Below are 16,205 nucleotides of genomic sequence, written 5' to 3'. Positions count from 1 at the left end.
AAGGTGTCATGGGAATTATGAATCGCACTTTGGTAGTCAATTCTTACCATGCCCATTATTAAAATAGGATTTCCTGCATATAGAAATTACAGTTTTTGTTTTCAGCATTCATCACAGGTAACTTAAACTCTATTTTTATTATTCAAACAGTTGAGAGTATTTGTCTCCTAAGCAGACTCTTCAGTATCGTTGTCACTTCAGAGCTCTGTGTGTGTGTATATATATATATATATATATATATATATATATTTAAAAAAAATCATAATAGTCGGCCGATTAATCGGTATCGGCTTTTTTGGTCCTCCAATAAATCGGTATCGGCGTTGAAAAAAAATCATAATCGGTCGACCTCTACCGCACATGTCTATAAGCCGCAAGTGCCTACCAGTACATTGAAACAAATTAACTTTCCACAGGCTTTAACGAAACACGGCTTGTAACAAAAAAATTAAAATTAGCAGTAAGCTTTAGTTGTCTTTTTTGCACTGAGTCCATTCCTCACGCTGCTGTTTCCTACGTCTTATCATCGACTTATTAAGACCAAGCTCCCATGCAGCAGCTCTATTTCCTTTTCCAACAGCCAGATCAATCGCCTTCAACTTGAAAGCTGCATCATATGCATTTCTCCGTGTCTTTGCCATGATGAGGGTGACAAAATGACTACCGTAATCAGAATGATGGGAAGTTTGAGAGCGCTCGATTTAATCTAAACCGTAAACAAAAAAGTTGTTTGACCTTAACCCGTTCGGCAATTTCATTGGTCTAATGAAAGCTTCATGCCGCCAAAAAACTGAGCACGTCACAGAATGTGTTTTTTTGGAGAAAAAAAAATTTAAGCGGGAAAAATCCATATATTAGCCGCGTCATTGTTTAAGCCGCGAGTTCAAAGCGTGGGAAAAAAGTTGCGGCTTATAGTCCGGAAATTGCGGTAATCAGACCAATTACTTTACTAAATGTAACTTTGACTATATTTAACTGCTTCGCTTAAGTAAAACTTTTTCAAATTAAGTCCCACAATCTTACATGGAAAATTACCATTAAAACTACTCCTACTATTTTAAATGTTATAAATTGTCCTGTTAGCAATAGCCCATATTTTTTGTCCTGTTAGCAACAGCCCGTGTTAGAAGACGTAGTCCTCTTTCCTTGTAAAACCTCACATTCTTCTAGTAAAGGCTACTTTTTTTAATCGACTTAAGTAAAATGGCCTCGATAAATGGTCGGTTTAGTCGGTGTTGATCATTTTCAGTTTATCGTCCAAGCTCTACTGACCATTCTAGATGATCATTGTAATTGACTACATATAGAACCGTATGTTGCACGTCATTCTTGAAGTATTTCTCATCCTATGGGCTGGTTTCCCAGACACAAATTAAGCCTAGTCCTGGACTAAAAAGCATGCTCAATGAAGATTCTCAATTGAAAGTGCCTTTTAGTCCAAGACTTGATCTGTTCAGGAAACCAGCCCCAAGTGAAGTATATTTCTATACAGTGCCTTCTGAAAGTATTCATACCCCTTGACTTATTCCACATTTTGTTGTGATACTGCCTGAATTAAAATTGGTTTAAATATATTTTCTCGCCCATCTGCACACAATGTCCCATAATGACAAAGTGAAAACATGTTTTTAGAAATTTTAGCAAATGTATTGAAAATGAAATACAGAAATCTCATTTACATTATTCATTGAGTCAATACTTTGTAGAAGCACCTATGGTTGTTTGCACTCTGAAGCAGATTATAATCAAGGATTTGCCTGTTTTTGGCTCTATTCATTGTTCCCCAGATTTGCAGTGCTCATGTCTTCCACACAGCACTGCACGCCAAAACCCTAGCTTTATTATCGTGTTTTTATCCCCCAAATGTGTTTTATATTAGTACTTGTTTATTCTGTATTGTCATGGAGTGACATCCTTTACGATCTTGCGCCAACGGAGCTGAAACCTTCACAATAAATATTTTAGATTAGCTTGATGTCAAGTCTCCTTCTGGTCCTTACCTTGAGGTCTCATCATTGAGCTGGGCTGCATGCCTGGCCTACTCGGTGGCATGCCTGGCCTACTCGGTGGCATGCCTGGCCTACTCGGTGGCATGCCTGGCCTACTCGGTGGCATGCCTGGCCTACTCGGTGGCGCTCCCCTGCCTCCACCAAAGGTCTTGGATGAGATGGTCTCGGCCACCAAAGTGCACTTGGGTCTCCCAGGCCCGGAGCCCATACTGCTGGCTGGCCGCCTGGGCACGGGTCCCCCACCCCCAGGCCGACTGGGTGCGTTCCCTGGAGGTCTGACCCCTCCATCACCAGGGCGACCTTGGACACTACCTCCACCCGGCCTGGCCTGAGGTGGCCCCCCTGGCCTGGGAGGACCGACTGCAGTGGGTCTTATCTGTTCGTTACTCGCTGGTCTTGCCGTGGAGCTACCACCAGGTCGCGCCGGTTCTCCCTTTCCGGGCCTGGAGGGTCCTCCGGTGGGTCCTCCCCTCACTGAGCTGCCCTGGCTGGCTCGAGCCTGCCCCAAAGAGCCCCCTTGCTGTGGTCTGTTTTGGCCCAAACCCTGTGGTCTAGCCTGGACGGAACTCAGAGCTGTGCTGGGTTTCCTCCCAGAGCTGCCGGGTCGCCCAGGAGTTAGTGAGGGGTTTCCCTTCCTGGGGGTGTTAAGGTCACTTGTGGCAGTGGGTTTGTGGCCTGCTGAAGTGGGCCTGGGTGTGGCGGGTTTGGCTGAGACCTGAGAGGAGGCTCCTTTGGTGGGGGCTTTTCTGCTCAAGGCACCTGACAAGCTGGAAGAGGAGCTCTGAGAAGGTTTTGCTTTGGGCCTTTCTCTATCTCGGTCTCGGTCTCTGTCTCTGTCCTGAGACGGCTTGGCAGAACCGTGGTGGCTTCTTTCGCTCGACGAGCAAGATGGCAGCGGGAGCTTTGGCTTCCTCCCCGACCCACTGGGGACAGGCCTCTCCGACAAGCTCTTGTGTGGCTGCTTCCCGTTCCTTACATCTCTGTCAGAAGTGCTTTTCCTTGAGGAGCTTGAGCTGGCCTGGGATTTGTCTCTTCCATCTCTGTTCCTATCTCTGTCCCCATCTCTATCTCGTTCTCTCTCCTGGGGTCTGGAGTCTCTGCTACCTTTATCAAGCCGCTTAGCCTTGCGTTCCAGGTCCAGCTCACGTATCTCATCGGCCGTCCGCAGCCTCTCCGGCTCGCCCTTCTTGCTTGGCTTGGCTTTCACCTCCACTGGCTCAAACTGCTTCTTCTGGGCCAGTTTGAGCAGCTCGGCAAAGTTCATGGGTAGAGGGGCGGGTTTAGACGGTCCGCTGGGTCTCTTTGAGGGCTTGGAGTTCGGAGCAGCCTGTCTGGGTATCTGGGGTTCCGGGTCCGGTTCTGGCTCAGGCTCAGAGTCAGTCTGCGCGTATTCGTACGTGTCCTCATCATCTTCGTCGTAAGTGTCACTCCTCTGCTGCTCTTCGCCCCTCTCCCCCTTTGATCTCCTCTTCTTGGGTTCCTCCACCACAGGGATGCCGTTGTAGCCCCTGAAGTTATCCTTGGTTCGAGATGCCATCGCTCGAGCCTTGCGGTCAGACTTTAGCTCCACCCTTTTGGCGAGAAGCCCCTCTTTCTTTTTCATACTCATGGCCTCTGTGGAAACATTACAACACATTTCAATTAACCCAACATTAGCATATTATATGCATCGGTATTAACAAGCAACATAATTTCACACTACTTTACTAAATACAGATATATTGATTTAAAAACAAACCTTTCTTCTTACTCTCCATCTCTTGTTTCTTTAGGAAAGCCTGCACAGCTGCTGAGTTGACACCTTTCACTTTAGGGTCCTTTTTGGGTGGTCCAGTTTGTAAACTGTACCGCTTCTGCAAAGAAATGTGAAATGAAAATATGATAAATATAGATTAACATGGGATGGTTAGTTATGTAACCTACTAGTCGTTTGGGAAATTACTCACAAAAAAAAATTCGTTGGGATAGACAAGGCAAACAATAATGATTTCTTTCTTGTTTATCACAGCCTATACATGGAAAAACATGATATTCTCAAACAAGGCTACAATAGCTGCTATCATGTCCATAAATATGTCACTAGATACCTATGTGAATACATTCCACCAAGTGTTAAAAGATTTGTGTATAGGTAACATAACTTATGTCATAAGGCTAAGTCCAAAGTTATAAGACCGGGCCTCAGGTCCACCACTAGGCACTACCAACATGGTTAACTAGCTAGAAAGCATTCCAAACGAATGGCTAGCTAGCACCTATTCTGGCCAGCAAGCTCGACGAATGACAGCCAACGTGGATGTCACTTAGCAGTTGGTAAACGCTATGGAGACATTGAGCAGACTAGTTAGCTAATTTACTGGTTGTAACCATGTTATATTATTTACAAATATGCATTAATGTTAACAAAAGCTTTATTCTCACCGGTACGCTACTGAGGCCCTGGTTTTGGGAAGCGATTGACAAGACATTTTCGAAGTCCATGGTGATTTCTTTGCCAGGTGGTGAATGGTTAGCTAAGGTTGGTTGGACAGCTCAATATTCCCTGCCAGGATGAAAAAGTATGACAGGCTACCTAGCTACTAGCTAGCTGTTTCCAGAAACGTCAACCATAACCAGGCGTTACATGTCTTCATAAAATATAATTGTTCAAAATGTAGTTGACTCACTTGCTAATATGAATTGAGCAAAACTAAGTACCTATCTCAACCTGCTAAACAAGGCAGCTGGCGTTTCTAGTTTAGTTAGCCTAGCTAGCCACGTAAACCCTCACTGGGATTACGTGGTTCTAATCAATTTCAAATGTGAACTACAAACACTAAAGTTAATTGATAACCACTAAATACTGTTTACGGCGAGGGAAAATAAAGTAAAACGAAAAGATAAAACACAACAAGTGTCTATTTTCGTGCTGCTATTGTAGCAAAGATTACTATAATTGCGTAGACCGATGTGAAACAGGCAAGAATAACTAATTACTTCCGGGTTGCATATTTTTGTGACGCTTCAGTATTAATCCTGTCCTGTACATTTTTGTAAATTAATCATTTTGGCGAAATTACTTAGCATACAAATAATAGTTAAAAGTATTTATAAGATATATATATATATATATATATATATATATATATACACACACTACCATTCAAAAAATTGGGGTCACTTAGAAATGTCCTTGTTTTTGAAAGAAAAGCACATTTTTTTGTCAATTAAAATAACATCAAATTGATCAGCAATACAGTGTAGACATTGTTAATGTCGTAAATGACTGTTGTAGCTGGAAACGGCTGATTTTTTTATGGAATATCTACAGAGGCCCATTATCAGCAACCATCACTCCTGTGTTCCAATGGCACGTTGTGTTAGCTAACCCAAGTTTATTGTTTTAAAGGGCTAATTGATCATTAGAAACCTCTTGCAATTATGTGTGCACAGCTGAAAACTGTTGTTCTTATTAAAGAAGCAATAAAACTGGCATTCTTTAGACTAGTTGAGTATCTGAAGCGTCAGCATTTGTGGGTTAGATTACATGCTCAAAATGACCAGAAACAAAAGCATTTATTCTGAAACTCGTCAGTCTATTCTTGTTCTGAGAAATGATGGCTATTTCATGCGAGAAATTGTCAAGAAACTGAAGATCTCGTACAACGCTGTGTACTACTCCCTTCACAGAACAGCGCAAACTGGCTCTAACCAGAATAGAAAGAGGAGTGAGAGGCCCCGGTGCACAACTGAGCAAGAGGACAAGTACATTAGAGTGTCTAGTTTGAGAAACATACGCCTAAAAAGTCCTCAACTGGCAGCTTCATTAAATAGTACCCACAAAACAACGTCAACAGTGAAGAGGCAACTCCGGGATACTGGCCTTCTAGGCAGAGTTCCTCTGTCCAGTGTCTGTGTTCTTTTGCCCATCTTAATCTTTTATTTTTATTGGCCAGTCTGAGATATGGCTTTTTCTTTGCAACTCTGCCTAAAAGGCCAGCATCCCGGAATCGTCTCTTCACTATAGCCTTTTAAAATTATAAACTTGGATTAGCTAACACAACGTGCCATTGGAACACAGAAGTGATGGTTGCTGATAATGGGCCTATGTAGATATTCCATTAAAAATCAGCCGTTTCCAGCTACAATAGTCATTTACGACATTAACAATGTCTACACTGTATTTCTGATCAATTTGATGTTATTTTAATTGACAAAAAATGTGCTTTTCTTTCAAAAACAAGGACATTTCTAAGTGACCCCAAACTTTTGAACGGTAGTGTATGTATTTATTTTCAGCCTACATGGTCAACATGTTTTGTGTATGTGTACTCGTATCATTTAATGAACCATACATCATTGGCTGTATGTTATGTCACAGGACCACTTCTAGTTTCCAAATCCACAGTTTACACCCAGAGGAGCGTAGCTCCTTGTTTGGCGGCCATTATGGAGTGTCCAATCAGCTTAAATCCAATTGTTTTCTTTTCTTCACATATTGCACTATACATAATTGAATGTACGTTGTGTCGCAGTAAAAGGGGGTTCCATTCTACTCAGGAGCAATTCCAGAGTTTACACCCAGAGGGGCGCCCCTGCTCATTTTGCTGCCCTTAAAAAGAGTGGTCAATCAGCTTAAATGCAGGACTTACCCTTGAGTCTAAGCAATGTTGTGCTGCTGTTTTTATTGACTTGGCCAAAGCTTTCGTTATGGTAGACCATTCCATTATTGTGAGCCGGGTAAGGAGTATTGGTGTCTCTGAGAGGTCCTTGGCCTGGTTTACTAACTACCGCTCTCAAAGAGTGCAGTGTATAAAGTCAGAACATCTGCTGTCTCAGCCACTACCTGTCACGAAAGGAGTACCCCAAGACTCAATCGTTGGCCCCACACTCTTCTCAATTTACATCAACAACATAGCTCAGGCAGTAAGAAGCGCTCTCATCCATTTATATGCAGATGATACAGTCTTATACTCAGCTGGCCCCTCCCCAGATTTTGTGTTAAACGCTCTACAACGAAGCTTTCTTAGTGTCCAACAGGCTTTCTCTGCCCTTAACCTTGTTCTGAACACCTCCAAAGCAAAGGTCATGTGTTTTGGTAAGAAGAATGCCCCCTCTCCCCACAGGTGTGATTACGACCTCTGAGGGGTTAGAGCTTGAGGTAGTCACCTCATACAAGTACTTGGGAGTATGGATAGATGGTACACTGTCCTTCTCTCAGCACGTATCAAAGCTGCAGGCTAAAGTTAAATCTAGACTTGGTTTCCTCTATCGTAATCGCTCCTTTTTCACCCCAGCTGCCAAACTAACCCTGATTCAGGTGACCATCCTAACCATGCTAGATTACGGACACGTAATTTATAGATTGGCAGGTAAGGGTGCTCTTAAGCGGCTAGATGTTCTTTACCATTCGGCCATCAGATTTGCCACCAATGCTCCTTATAGGACACATCACTGCACTTTATACTCCTCTGTAAACTGGTCATCTCTGTATACCCGTCGCAAGACCCACTTGTTGATGCTTATTTATAAAACCATGTTAGGCCTCACTCCCCCATATCTGAGATATTTACTGCAGCCCACAGGAGGCCTTTTGGTAGGCCGTCATTGTAAATAAGAATTTGTTCTTAACTGACTTGCCTAGTTAAATAAAGGTTAAATAAAAATCCCAAAATAAATAAAAGGGTTTTTCTTTATTTTTACAATCTTTTTGATTGTAGAACAATAGCGATAACATCAAAACTCTGAAATAATACATATGGAATCATGTAGTAACCAAAAAAGTGTTAAATAAATCAAAATATATTTTAGATTTGAGATTCTTCAAAGTAGCCACCCCTTTGCCTTGATAACAGCTTTGCACACTCTTGGCATTCTCTCAACGAGCTTCATGAGGTGCATTTCAATTAACAGGTGTGCCTTGTTAAAAGTGAATTTGTTGTGTTCTGACAAGGTAGGGGTGGAATACAGAAGATAGCCCTATTTGGTAAAAGACCAAGCCCGTATTATGGAAAGAACAGCTCAAATAAGCAAATACAAACGACAGTCCGTCATTGGTTTTAAGACATGAAGGTCAGTCAATCGGGAAAATGTCAAGAACTTTGAAAGTTTCTCAAATGCAGTCGCAAAAAAACATCAAGCGCTATGAGGAAAATGGCTCTCATGAGGACGGCAACAGGAAAGGAAGACCCAGAGTTACCTCTGCTGCAGAGGATAAGTTCATTAGAGTTACCAGCCTCAGAAATTGCACACCAAATAAATGCTTCACAGAGTTCAAGTAACTGACACATCTCAACATCAACTGTTCAGAGGAGACTGCGTGAATCATGGCTTCATGGTTGAATTGCTGCAAAGAAACCACTACTAAAGGACACCGATAAGAATAAGAGACTTGCTTGGGCCAACAAAAACACAAGCAATGGACATTAGACCGGCGGAAATCTGTCAAATTTGAGATTTGTGGTTGCAACCGTCGTGTCTTTGTGAGACGCAGAGTAGGTGAACGGATGATTTCTGCAAGTGTGGTTCCCACTGTGAAGCATGGAGGAGGTGTGATGGTGCTTTGCTAGTGACACTGTCAGTGATTTATTTAGAATTCAAGGCACACTTAACCAGCATGGCTACCACAGCATTCTGCAGTGATACGCCATCCCATCTGGTTTGGGCTTAGTGGTATTATCAATTGTTTTTCAACAGGACAATGACCCAACACACCTCCAGACTGTGTAAGGGTTATTTGACCAAGAAGGATGGAGTGGAGTGATGGAGTGCCGCATCAGATGACCTGGCCTCCACAATCGCCCGACCTCAACCCAATTCAGATGGTTTGGGATGAGTTGGACCACATAGTGAAGGAAAAGCAGCCAACAAGTGCTCAGCATATGTGGGAACTCCTTCAAGACTGATGGAAAAGCATTCCAGGTGAATCTGGTTGAGAGAATGCCAAGAGTGTTTAAAGGTGTCAAGGCAAAGGGTGGCTACTTTGAAGAATCTCAAATATAAAATATATTTGTTTAACACTTTTTTAGTTACTACATGATTCCATATGTTTTATTTCATAGTTTTGATGTCTTCACTATTATTCTACAATGTAGAAAATAGTTAAAATGAAGAAAAACCCTTGAATGAGTAGGTGTGTCCAAACTTTTGACTGGTGCTGAACATATTGCACTGAGTATGAATGCACAATCAAAGGTTCTGAACATAAGATAAGTTATCAGTTAAGAGTTTAGTACTTAAGAGTTTAGAACATATACTATTTACATCTGAAAAGTTTCCAATGTGAATTAAATAAATAATAATAAAAACATTTCACTTTGAACAACTACCCAATCTAGTGTCCGTTTAAAACCATTATGAGTTACTAAATGTACACTCCCAGGGTCGTTGCTGCTAATTTTGTATCTCTTGGGATCTGCACCCGCTGATTTGGCCTAGTTTTTTTGCTTTCTCCTCAAGAAATGCTGGCGGCCATGACAAAAGCCAAATGTGAGTTGGCTTAGGGGTTGGTTTGATGTGGGTGTTTCTTGGGTGTGTCCTTGCCACCACCAAGACAAATCCATCTGTACAACTTTGGCTGCAGCTCTTTCCCCCCACTCAATCACAACAAACAAACCTGCAGGTTGAGTTCAATAACTACAGGCAGATGGTGACATGCAGGAGGAACCTTTGAATAGGTCAGTAGCCTACAGAGTAATATTAGAATAATTCAATTGCAGTTTTTTTTTATATTCCAAACTTAGTGTTTTGATAACTTTCAAATGTAGTAACAGCTCCATGTAGAATACATAATCCTTTACCTAATACCATAGAAGCAGTGTTCTGCTAATGTAACAATGTGCACATTTTATCTTTCATTGTCATTCTCAGTCAAAACAGATACTGTGCCTATCGGCATTTTGTCTGGTGGTAATGTGGCTACCTTTGAAAACATGTCAGAGTTGTCGTACCTTCCTGTGGGGTGTTGCGTATACAACAGGAGGTCCCTGATCCTGGTGAAGAATACAAAAGGTTTTCTCCCTCCCCATATTGACTAATATCACTCAATTATAAAAAAAGACAATACAAGTAAAAGTTGTGTCTGTCCATTCAGAGACATCAGTATCATGCCCATCTGTCAGTCTGGACTTTATCACATCTTCTAGCAAGCCTCCGTGTGCTATCTCCATACATGTTTCTGTGAACACATACACACATAGTCACTGTTCTATTACCAATGGCAGTTTGGATAGGTAATATCTGACACAAACATGTACCATGTTGAAGTTTAAACGAGTCAGACTAAACCTACCTAATTCTGTTCTCTCCATCAACGACTGTTGGTGAGCAGGCAAAAGGTGAGGATGTAGGGGATATCAGCGCCTGGCCCCTCATCAAAGACACTGGTCGGTCACACGCACGCACACACGCACACGCACACGCACACACACACACACACACACACACACACACACACACACACACACAGAGAGAGAGAAAGCACTGATTACATTATCAATGGTAGTTATGATTTGCTTGGTGGAACCAACCTGATTGCTGCGTTCTCCTTTATATTTCACTTCGGATGTCAAAAAATTTGAAGTGAAATAGAATGGCGAACCCAGCGATTAGGCTGGTTCCACCAGGCTAGGTTATGCCCTGGACATTATATGCATCTAAGAAGTATAAAATAAGTAACAGATAATGAATTATGTTTCACAATTGGATTATCAAATGTAATAAGCAGCACATAATAAATTATGTTTCACAATTGGGCTCTCAAATGTATGTGGCGGGAGAATCAGAATTAGCTCAGTAACATAGATAATTAACATGTCTTATCTGCTTAATAGGCTTATATGATTAAAACTGTTGAACTCTTGTTATTAGAATATATCCCTTCGGACTCTGGTGTTGGCAGTTGCACTTCCTCCCTCATATGGGCCTCAGTCACCTGGGGCCCAGAGAGGGGAGAAGTCAGGCTTGTCAATCACATGTCCCTGTTGCTATGCAGAATATCAGAAAGACAAGAGGACAGGAGGGAACATTGTCTTCATATGTGGATATGCATCTTTACCTATTACAAACCATGTTAAGGGATGGCGTGATTAGTGGGGAGCCAATTACTTGTCTCCACAATGTCTGTGCCCAATCAATCCCTCCTTCGGCTTTGGGGAGATAAGGTCTGAGACAGGATGTGTGGGGTAGTGTATGGAACCATTGTACGTCATCTCTGATGTTGCACCTGCTGGGTTCTAATTTTTCTGAGTAAATAACTCATGGACACTAATTCTTCCCAAAGGGTCGACACAGCTGTGTTCAGTCAAAAACATGTTCCCACTATCACAAATATATACAGACCAAAATGGAGCTGTCTCTCACTGTTCAAATAAACCTACCATTAAAATTATAGACTGATCATTTCTTTGTCAGTGGGCAAACGTACAAAATCAGCAGGGGATCAAATACTTTTTCCCCTCACTGTAGACTGTATGTGGGAGGTCCGTGACAACCAGTAGGTAGTGAGATACTTCCTTGGTTCCAATGCGGATTGATAGCGCACACACCCCTTTAGCGGTGAGTGTCGTCTGGGGAGTCGTTCCCAGTGGAAATCTCAACGTTTTCGGGAAACAAGGGGATGGCAGTTAGCCGTTTTCGAAATTGCGTTGAACATTTCCAAACAGATTGCAGATTTGTCCGACCAGGTTGCCAGTATGGGTTGCGTCAGTTGCTTACGTTGAACCCACGTCGTTGCTGTCACGCCCTGACCTTAGAGAGCCTTTTCATTTCTCGATTTGGTTAGGTCAGGGTGTGATTTGGGTGGGCATTCTAGTTTTTCTATTTCTTTGTTGGCCGGGTATGGTTCCCAATCAGAGGCAGCTGACTATCGTTGTCTCTGATTGGGGATCATACTTAGGCAGCCTTTTTTCCCACCTTAGTTTGTGGGATCTTGTTTTTAGTACTGTGCTGTATGCCCTACTGAACGTTACGTTTTCGTTTGTATTTGTTTTGTTTTCGGTGTTCATTTAATAAATTTAAAATGTATGCCTACCACGCTGCACCTTGGTCCGATCCTTCCATCAACGAGCATAACAGTTGCACATTGTATTGCATGTAGCCTTTGAAGAATGTGGTGAAGTCAACGGAGTTGGCATAGTTATTTGTGACCAGACTTGGTTGGTTTTCTAATCCATTAGTGGTACCAAACAGTCAATCAAATCTATCCCAATCAGCATCCGTTCAGTGTCAATGCTAGTCACGTACACAGGGTGGATCAGTGACACACTTTCGAAGTTGAGTTTAAGTAGGAGACACTTGGTTAGAGGTGAGGTAGCTTGGGTGAAACCTTGAAGTTTTGTGTTGCAACGTTCTGTCTTCAACCAACGTTTTGCTGGGTCCACTGCCCTTTTGAGTTCATCCAGCAAAGTTTCAGATATGAGGGAAATCGTCGAACCTGAATCTATCAGAGCATCACAGGTCAAACAGTCCTCTAAGACTGCTTTAAGGTATGGCCTGTTCAAGTAGTTTTTTCTCGTCATATCCCCAACAAAGTGGAGTGGTTTGGAAGAACGGAGCGGCTTGTGATCTGTGTCAATTTTCAAGACAGATAACCCACCTTCGTGACACAGTGGGTCCTCTATCGGAATGGGAGACGATTCATCTGTTGCAACGCTGCTTACCTTGTCCATCTCCACATCTGTATCAAAGTCTGTAGACAAAACCTGCGGGCTTGTGTCTAGAACAAGCGGTCACTGGACAGGGATTTGAGTGAGGGCGAGGGTAATGGGAATGTTGACCTCCTCGCGAATGTTGTGAATTTCGGCGGACTCGGTCTCCGGCAATTGTACGCCTAGTCACGATGACTTATCCTTGTCCTCTTTCTCAAATGTAAACTGCTGCAGTACATCTCTAATCAGAGTTTCTACAGTGCCTTGCAAAAGTATTCATCCCCCTTGGGGTTTTTCCCATTTTGTTGCATTACAACCTGTAATTTAAATAGATTTTTATTTGGATTTCATGTAATGGACATAAACAAAATAGTCCAAATTGGTGAAGTGAAATGAAAAAATGTACTTGTTTAAAATAATTCTCAAATATAAAAAACTGAAAAGTGGTGTGTGCATATGTATTCACCCACTTTGCTATGAAGCCCCTAAATAAGATCTGGTGCAACCAATAACCTTCAGAAGTCACATAGTTAGTTAAATAAAGGCCACCTGTGTGCAATCTAAGTATCACATGATCTGTCACATGATCTCAGTATATATACACCTGTTCTGAAAGGCCCCAGAGCCTGCAACACCACTAAGCAAGGGGCACCATGAAGACCAAGGAGCTCTCCAAACAGGTCAGGGACAAAGTTGTGGAGAAGGTACAGATCAGGCTTGGGTTATAAAAAAATATACAAAACTTTGAAAATCCCACGGAGCACCATTAAATCCATTATTAAAAATGGAAAGAATATGGCACCGCCACAAACCTGCCAAGAGAGGGTCGCCCACCAAAACTCATGGACCAGGCAAGGAGGGCATTAATCAGAGAGGCAACAAAGAGATAACCCTGAAGGAGCTGAAAAGCTCCACAGCGGAGATTGGAGTATCTGTCCATAGGACCACTTTAAGCCGTACACTCCACAGAGTAATGGCTTTACGGAAGAGTGGCCAGAAAAAAGCCATTGCTTAAAGAAAAAAATAAGCAAACAAGTTTGCCAAAAGGCATGTGGGAGACTCCCCAAACATATGGAAGAAGGTACTCTGGTCAGAGGTGACTAAAATTAAGCTTTTTGGCCATCAAGGAAAACACTATGACTGGCGCAAACCCAACACCTCTCATCACCCTGAGAACATCACCATGTTTTTCCATCGGCAGGGACTGAGAAATTGGTCAGAATTGAAGGAATGATGGATGGCGCTAAATACAGGGAAATTCTTTAGGGAAACCTGTTTCAGTCTTCCAGAGATTTGAGACTGGGACAGAGGTTCACCTTCCAGCAGGACAATGACCCTAAGCATACTGCTATAGCAACATTCAAGTGGTTTAAGGGGAAACATTGAAATGTCTTGGAATGGCCTAGTCAAAGCCCAGACCTCAATCCAATTGAGAATATGTGGTATGACTTAAAGATTGCTGTACACCAGGAACCCATCCAACTTGAAGGAGCTGGAACGGTTTTGCCTAGAAGAATGGGCAAGAATCCCAGTGGCTAGATGTGCCAAGCATATAGAGACATACCCCAAGAGACTTGCAGCTGTAATTGCTGCAAAAGGTGGCTCTACAAAGTATTGACTTTGGGGGGTGAATAGTTATGCGCGTTCAAGTTCTGTTTTTTAGTCTTATTTCTTGTTTGTTTCACAATAAAAAATATTTTGCATCTTCAAAGTGGTAGGCATGTTGTGTAAATCAAATGATACAAACCCCCCAAAAATCAATTTGAATTCCAGGTTATAAGGCAACAAAATAGGAAACATACTTTCGCAAAGCAATGTATTGTTTCAGTTAATGATTAGATCGTTTAACAATTTGTTGCCCTTGTTACACTTGTTACCCTTGCGTCCTGACCCTTTGCGAGGTTTAGGTGCAGGGACGTAGCGGCCAGGTCGATCTCTACGGGACTTGTTAGGTTGGACGTTCATCATAGCTATCTTTACTGCGATGGTTATCGGTGTGGTGGTTACTTGGTAGCCACCCCCTTTGTGTGTCATCTTTTACCGCACCTGCCCCTGATGCCGCACCTTCCAATTGGAGTGATTGTTCCCGCCCAAGCATGAAAACCGAGCTGTCCGGGCTTTTAGTCCGGCTTGCTTTTGATGCTTCAAAAGCTGTGCTCGCAAGCTCTTGGAGTGTCGAGATCGACAAACCAATGTGGGCAGTAGGGCCCAAGCAGTTAATGAAGTTGGGAGACATGTTTGACAGAAACAGTTGTTTGAATGGTAATAGCTCTTCCATTCCTGTTTCAGTGAGCATGCCAAAGTAAGCTGAACAAAGCCTATGATAGTAGGCTTGTGGGTGTTCATTTTGAGCTTGTTTGATATTGTTAGTAAATGAGCTGTCGTGTTGGCGAGTCACAGAACCACTGAATTCTATTTTCAAAACCGTGGCATGTTTAGCGTAGTCGTTTTGCACATGTAGCTCTTGTAGATGGATGAACCTTGTCACGTGTCTGTTGGTGTAATGGGTCCTAGGTGTAGCTGGTGTAGAGAGTCAGGTGCAGGACAGCAGATATGAGTAATCAACGTACTTTTCCTCAAAATGTCAAATATATAAAGTAACAAATACACGCACACCATGACAGACCCGAAAATACAATAAACAATCACTCACCGGCCTGAGGAGAGACACATGGAACGAGGGGTTAATACGGTAATCGGGTGGAAGTTGTAACCTATAACAAACCTCGTTCACTCTCCTCAGGACTTTAAATGGCCCCACAAACCACGGACCCAGCTTCCGGCAGGGCAGGCAGAGGGGCAGGTTTCGGGTCGAGAGCCAGACCCGGTCCCCCGGTGCGAACACCAGGGCCTCACTGCGGTGGCAGTCTGTGTTCTCCTTTTGGCGCATCACGGCCTGCTGAAGGTGAACATGGACAGCTTCCCATGTCTCCTCTGCGCGCCTGAACCAGTCGTCCACCGCAGGAACCTCGGTCTGACTCTGATGCCAAGGCACCAGAACCGGCTGGTACCCCAGTACGCACTGGAAGGGAGAGAGGTTAGTGAAGGAGTGGCGAAGCGAGTTCTGTGCCATCTCAGCCCAGGGAACGAACGCCGCCCACTCCCCTGGCCGGTCCTGGCAATAGGACCGCAAAAACCTGCCCACATCCTGGTTTACTCTCTCCACCTGCCCATTACTCTCAGGGCAGATCGAGATCCCCAGACGTACCATGAACGCCTTCCAGACCCTAGACGTGAACTGGGGACCTCGATCAGACACTATATCCTCAGGCACGCCGTAGTGCCGGAAGACGTGCGTAAACAGGGCCTCCACAGTCTGTAGGGCCGTAGGGTGACCGGGCAGAGGGAGGAGACGACAGGACTTAGAGAATTTATCCACAATGACCAGGATCGCGGTGTTACCCTGTGAGAGTTGAAGATCAGTCAGAAAATCCACCGACAGGTGCGACCAAGGCCGTTGTGGAACGGGTAAGGGATGTAGCTTACCTCTGGGCAGGCGCCTAGGAGCCTTACACTGGGCGCACACCGAGCAGGAGGAAACATAAACCCTCACGTCCTTAGCCAAGGTAGG

The 16,205-nt window shown here is 43.4% G+C and overlaps 1 protein-coding gene across 2 annotated transcripts in view; it reads right to left on the bottom strand.

Moving 5' to 3' along the window:
* Nucleotides 1-16,205, bottom strand: part of spty2d1 (SPT2 chromatin protein domain containing 1) — a 40,684-nt gene that overhangs the window by 14,015 nt on the left and 10,464 nt on the right. The window contains exons 2-5 of one of the 2 annotated variants that reach the window (XM_029758482.1): nt 10,279-10,369; nt 9,938-10,164; nt 3,748-3,862; nt 2,001-3,623 (exon numbers count right to left, since the gene is read on the bottom strand). In XM_029758482.1, coding sequence (XP_029614342.1) covers nt 2,001-3,623; nt 3,748-3,862; nt 9,938-10,015 — 1,816 coding nt within the window. In that variant the 5' untranslated portion in view covers nt 10,016-10,164; nt 10,279-10,369. Of the gene's footprint in view, nt 1-2,000; nt 3,624-3,747; nt 3,863-4,430; nt 4,983-9,937; nt 10,165-10,278; nt 10,370-16,205 lie in introns of those variants that run through there. The other variant, XM_029758483.1, reaches the window with a different exon arrangement.

Source organism: Salmo trutta, chromosome 7 (genome assembly GCF_901001165.1).
Source record: "Salmo trutta chromosome 7, fSalTru1.1, whole genome shotgun sequence".
NCBI classification, from domain to species: Eukaryota; Metazoa; Chordata; class Actinopteri; order Salmoniformes; family Salmonidae; genus Salmo; species Salmo trutta.
Note: the sequence above shows the minus strand (reverse complement) of the source record. Positions and strands in the feature narration are given on the sequence as shown.